This window comes from Cervus elaphus, chromosome 24 (genome assembly GCF_910594005.1).
Source record: "Cervus elaphus chromosome 24, mCerEla1.1, whole genome shotgun sequence".
NCBI classification, from domain to species: Eukaryota; Metazoa; Chordata; class Mammalia; order Artiodactyla; family Cervidae; genus Cervus; species Cervus elaphus.
The window spans coordinates 67,433,475-67,439,474 of NC_057838.1; the positions used below are offsets into that span (position 1 = coordinate 67,433,475).

The 6,000-nt window shown below is 44.2% G+C and overlaps 1 protein-coding gene across 1 annotated transcript in view; it reads right to left on the reverse strand.

Annotated features, from left to right (window-relative positions):
- Positions 1–2,342, reverse strand: part of MKRN2 (makorin ring finger protein 2) — a 37,753-nt gene extending 35,411 nt beyond the window's left edge. Inside the window, exon 1 of the mRNA XM_043887018.1 lies at positions 2,189–2,342. Within this exon, the coding sequence (XP_043742953.1) occupies positions 2,189–2,214 (26 nt within the window). The 5' untranslated portion in view covers positions 2,215–2,342. The remainder of the gene's footprint in view (positions 1–2,188) is intronic.
- Between the last annotated feature and the right edge of the window lie 3,658 nt (positions 2,343–6,000).

Here is a 6,000-nt window from a genome sequence, read left to right on the forward strand (position 1 = left end):
TTTAACATTTCATGTACGTTGCCAATGTCTGGAGATAGATCTCAGTGTATAAGGTACTGATGTGAGAAAAGCTTTTCCGACACTAGTGCACTAATGTTAACCTGGTACTCTTGGTTAACACTGCCATTTTTCCTATGTAAACATGTCCTGTTTCTCCTTTGGCAAGGCAGACCTTGTGACGCCAGACTCTTTCACATCCCTTTGCAAGGGACCTTCATTTATTTATTTATTTAATGGGGACCATTTTAAAGTCTTTACTGAATTTGTTACAATATTGCTTCTGTTGCTTATGTTCTGTTTTTTTGGCCCTGAGGAATGTGAGATGTTAGCTCCCTAACCAGGGATCGAACTACACTAACCAGAGTTCCCCCACACTGGAAGGCAAAGTCTTAAGCACTGGACCACTAGGCACAGTCCCACTGTATAGTTTTGGATGAGTTTTCCTTTTTTTGTATAAGCAAATTAAAAGCTTTGAAAATTCCTGAAGTAAAGAAACTTTAATTTAGCATTTCCCAAACTTATTTGGGGGCCAGAGCACCTACAAGAGCACAAACTCTGATGCCACATATGTGCCACCTGAAGCTGAATAACCCTGGAAGTCACTTCACTGCTGAGGCCTGGCTGGTGATCGACGGAATGACGTGTGTTGCTGGATGACAAGCAACATGACTGGTAAGTAATCTCGAAGAGCACCCAGCGCACTGCCAACAAACACCACTTCCTACAGAACTGTTTCCTTCTCAACCGTCCAACCCACTCTAGTTTCTCCTCACCACCTTCTTACAGGACACTCCTATCTGGGAAAACCAGAACCAAAGCTTTGAGGTCAAGCCATCTCCTAGGATAGAAAGAACAACCCCAAGGTGATCTTGATTTACATTTCTGTTCCTCCAGGTGGATGTGAATTCGGGGCAAGCTTCAAGTCGGAGCACAGCTTCTCCTCATCTGTCAAATGAGACACCACGCAAATGGGAGATTCCATTACAAAGCAGCGCAGACACAAAAACCCTTACGCAGACGCGGCTTAGACCCCCCCTTAACCGGAATTTGGTATACAGACCACAATGATTAAAGATATTGTCCAACAGGGGTAAGTTTACAGAAATACACATAAACATGCGCACAGGTCCTCACAAAGACCTTCTATTACAAATAACCTAGAGAAATTCTTTTCTATCCACACAAACGGCCAATTTCCGACAACGGCACCTAGGCCTTGGGTAAACTGGTTGAACGGTTAATAAAGATTAATGCTAACAGGAAACTTTTTACATCACAGTTTCTCAACTATTCATAGTAAGGAAGAGAAGTAGCAACATAAATGATACTTAAACTCTTCATTACATATAATGGAACCATACGACTGAGGGGCTGGGTACCGCCGCCCATCAACGTTTCCCACATAGATTTAACTCAGACCAACTATTAACAGTTGTACTTTCCAGGTGCAGTAAAAGCAGGACCCCCAAACCTTCAAGCCACATACCCGCCGAGGAATGCGGGTGTTACACACCAAACCACTTCTATTCAACGGGCGCAGTGGGGCCATCCGGCTTTGAATTTTCTACAGCCACCCATCCATTCCTGTTGCATTTCTCCAAAGAAATGGGTCTCTCCCTAAGGGGAGACTCTCACTTACCCTCCGTCGGCCTGAGTTTCCTGCACTACAAAACAGAAATAAAATCTGCCTAGTAGCGTTACTGTGAAGGCTGCCGAGAACATAAGCCTTGGGGATACGCGGGGAAAGAAAGAAACTTACAGCAAACGCTATTTCCCACACAGCCGCTAGTAACACGCTGACTCTGCACGTGAGTTCTCCAGACGCTTAGGAACCGAAGGCCGCTTCCCCGGGCCCTCACCGACTATGAGAGCCTACACCTGGGCGGTATCGCCATTTGTAAACGACCTCCTCGGCCCCTCGACAGCACAGCGGCGGCCTCGCCCCAGGTCCCACGGCCCCGCCAGCGCGCCCTCCTTCCAGCCGCGCGGCGGCCGGCGCGCCGGCAACGGGCGGCGCAACGCCCGCGGGGCTCCGCCACGAACCGCCGGGTCCCGGGCACCGGCCCCGCTGCGGGAGGCCGGAGCCCGAACCTCGGGAGAGCCGCTTCCCACGGCCCCGTTCCGGTTCGTTTCCCTGGCGCGGCGGCGAGGCGCGCGCGAGGAAGGACCCGCGGAGCCGCGCGCTGACCTGCAAGTGACCTGCTTGGTGCTCATGGCGGTAGGGTCGGAGGGCCGTCGTCCGGCCGCAGTCTCTCGCTCGCCCAGCCGCCGCCGCCGTCGCCTCCTCGGCCTCGGCCCTGCCCATCCCGCGGGGCCGCGTCACGCCGGCGCACGCCGGCGTCTCTGTGCCGCACGCTGGTGGCGCCGGCAGGAAACCTCGCCGCCGTCACAATTGGTTCCGCCCCGGGGTGAGGCGGGGCCAACCGCCAATCGGTGCACTCCTAGTCCCGCCTCCCCAGGCTTCCCGGGCGGGCGTGGCTAGCCTCCCAGGCCCGCGGGTTTTACGCCGGGGGGTCCGTGGTTAGTCTCTACGTGTCTCTCCCTTTCTTCTTCAGCTTTCCTTAGCGACTTCTCTTGGCTCAGGATCACCTCAGCCTTCCCGCGGCCAAGCTCCCCTTTCTCCTCTGCGCAGTTCAGTTCAGTCGCTCAGCCACGTCCGACTCTTTGCGACCTCATGGACTGCAGCACGCCAGGCCCCCCTGTCCGTCACCAACTCTCGGAGTTTACTCCAACTCATGTCCATCCAGTCGGTGATGCCATCCAACCATCGCATCCTTTGTCGTCCCCTTCTCCCGCCTTCAATCTTTCCCAGCATCACGGTCTTTTCCAATGAGTCAGCTCTTCGCATCAGGTGGCCAGAGTATTGGAACTTCACCTTCAGCATCAGTCCTTCCAATGAATATTTAAGGTTTATTTCCTTTAGGATGGACTGATTTGATCTCTTTGCTGTCAATGGGACACTCAAGAGTCTTTTTACTGCTGTAAAAACATTGTCTTCTGATGAATGAACATAGAATATACTTCCAATTATGTAGAACTTTTGAAATTTCTTTCAGAAACTTAGGAAGAATATTGGAAAATTTGTAGTTTTCAGTGTAGAAGTCAACAACTTTTATTATGTTTATTCTCACGTACCTTGGTGAGTTTTTTGGACGCATTTTAAATTATATTTTTTAAAATGTCCTAATTGTTTATTGCTTGCTCCATGCTACATTCATGTATTAGTTCCAGTGGCTTCTTCGTTGTTTTGGATTTTCTACACATACACACTCATGCCATCAACAAATCATGATAGTTTTACTTTGTTTTCAGTCTTCACATCCTTTATTTCTACTTCCTGCCTTATTGCACTGCTGAGAATCTTCAGGGCAGCTGTGAACAGAAGGGGTAATAGTGGACACCTCTGTCTTGTTCTTGAGTTCAGGGAAAGTAATATTTCATCATTAACTAAAATGTTAGGCCCAGAGTTTTTAAAGCTACCCCTTATCAGATGAAGGCAGTTTCTTTATCATTTTAGCTTTCTTAAGACTTTTTAATAATAAATGTCTTGTTCTTTTAAATCAAATCAGTTTTTCTCCTGAGAAAACCATATGGTCTTCTCCTTTATTTGGTTATAACAATTGATTTTTCAATGTTAAACCAACCTGAGATTCCTCAGATATACCTCACTTGGCCATGATATATTATTCTTTCTAGAAATCATCAGATTTGATTTTAACACTGTGTTTAGGAATTTTGCATCCTTATTCATAAGAGATATTATTCTGTCGTGTTCCCTTGTGATGTCCGTGTCAGGTTTTGTACTTGAGATGTGCTGGCCTCATAAAACAAGTTTGGAAGTCTTACCTCTTTTCTATTCTTTGGAAAAGTCTGTATAATATAGGTATTAATTTTTCCTCAAATATTTGGAAGAATTCACCACTGAAGCCGTCTCAGCCTGCAGTTTCTGGCATAAGCAGATTTTTAATTAAAGATTTAATTGCTGTATTACATATAGGCTGGGCTTCCCAGGTGGCTCCGTGATAAAGAATCCACCTTCCAATGCAGGAGATGCGGGTTTGGTCCCTGGGTCAGGAAGATGCCCTGGAGTAAGAAATGGCTATCCACTCCAGTATTCTTGCCTGGGAAATCCCATGGACAGAGGAGCCTGGAGGGCTAGAGGCCATGAGGTTGCAAAGAGTCGGACATGACTGAGCATTCATGCACGCATGCACATATAGGCCTATTCAGATTTTATCTTCTGTCAGGTTTGGAAAGTTTTTTTTTCCCAAGTGAAATAGTCCATTTCATTAAAATTATTAAATTTATTGTCATGGAGTTGTTAATATATCTTCTTTAAAAAATGATCTGTAACCTTCTTTCATTACCGATACTAATTGGTATCTCCTTTCATTACTGATATTATTTGGTATTTTATCTTTTTTTAAAAAATTCATTTTACTAGAAATTTATCAGTTTTGTTCATCTTCTCAAGGGAGAAGCTTTTGACTTTGTTCATTTTCCCCACTGTAGATGTTTTTATATTTCACCACTCATTTCTGCTCATATCTTTACTACTTTTTTTTCCCTACGTTCTTTGAATTCATAATGCTGTTGTTTCTGGCTTCTTCAGGTGGAACTTCAGATCACTAATTCTCAAATGTTCTTCTTTTTTAAGTATTTAAAGCTATAATTTTCCATCTAAGCACATTTTAACTGTTTCACAAGCTTTTATGTCCTATTTTCCTTATCATTCAGTTCAAATATTTTCTAATTTTCTCTTTATTTATTTTTTTTATTTTCTAATTTTCATTCTTTGACTCGTAAGTTATTTAGAAGTGTTCTGCTCAATTTCCAAACAACTGAGACTTTCTAATTATCTTTTCCTCACTGATTTCTAGTGTAATCCCAGTGTAGAATTGTCTGTTCTCCTTTTGATTTGGTCAACAGTTGATTTATACATTTTGAAGCTGTGGTTTAGGCTCAAATTTAATGCTTTATCTTTTTTTGTGTCATACATTACTGAGAAATGTTCCTCTTCATGCTTAGCTGTACTTGTTAACCAGGGCAGAGTTATATCAGTGAAAAAAAAATGTGTTAGAATGTGTCAAGAAATTCTTCTAATTTAAAAGTAGTTAGAAGAAGACCCTGGAGCTAAAGTGCCATTCTCATCACATATTCTAAGGACTGGACACACAACCTGACTCAAGAAGCAGAAAATATGAATAGACCTCCATCAAGAGATTGAATTACTAATCCAAAATCTTCCCACAAAGAAAATTCCAAATCCAGTAGCTTCACTATGTCTGGGTGCTCAGTCATGTCTGACTGTTTGCGACCCCCATGGACTGTAGCCCACCAGGCTCCTCTGTCCATGGACTTTTCCAGGCAAGAAGACTGGAGTGGGTTGCCATTTCCTTCTCCAGGGGATCTTCCCCACCCAGGGAGGGAACCCTTGGCTCCTGCACCGGCAGGCGGATTCTTTACCGCTAGCGCCACCTGGGGAGTCAAGCTTCACTAGTGAATTCTACTGAACATTCAAAGAAGAACTAACACCAATCCTTTACACATTCTTAGAAAAAACAGAAGAGGATGGAATACCTCACATTCTATGAGGCCAGTATTACACCTTGATACAAAAAGCAAACACGTCACAAGAAAACTACAGACCAATATACTTTATAAACAGAAATATAAAAACTCTCCACAAAATACTAGCAAATGGAATGCAGCAATGTAGAAAAAGTATTATACACCATGACCGTGTGAAAAGTATCCCTGGAGTGCAAGACTGGTCCAAAATACTTAAATCAATGTAATTCACCGTGTTAAAAGAAAAAATAATATGCTCATTTTAGTAGATGTGGATAAAAAATTTGACAAAATCTAATGCCTTTTCTTTGGCATTGCCCTTCTTTGGGATTGGAATGAAAACTGAACTTTTCCAGTCCTGTGGCCACTGCTGAGATTTCCAAATTTGCTGGCATATTGAGTGCAGCACTTTCACAGCATCATCTTTCA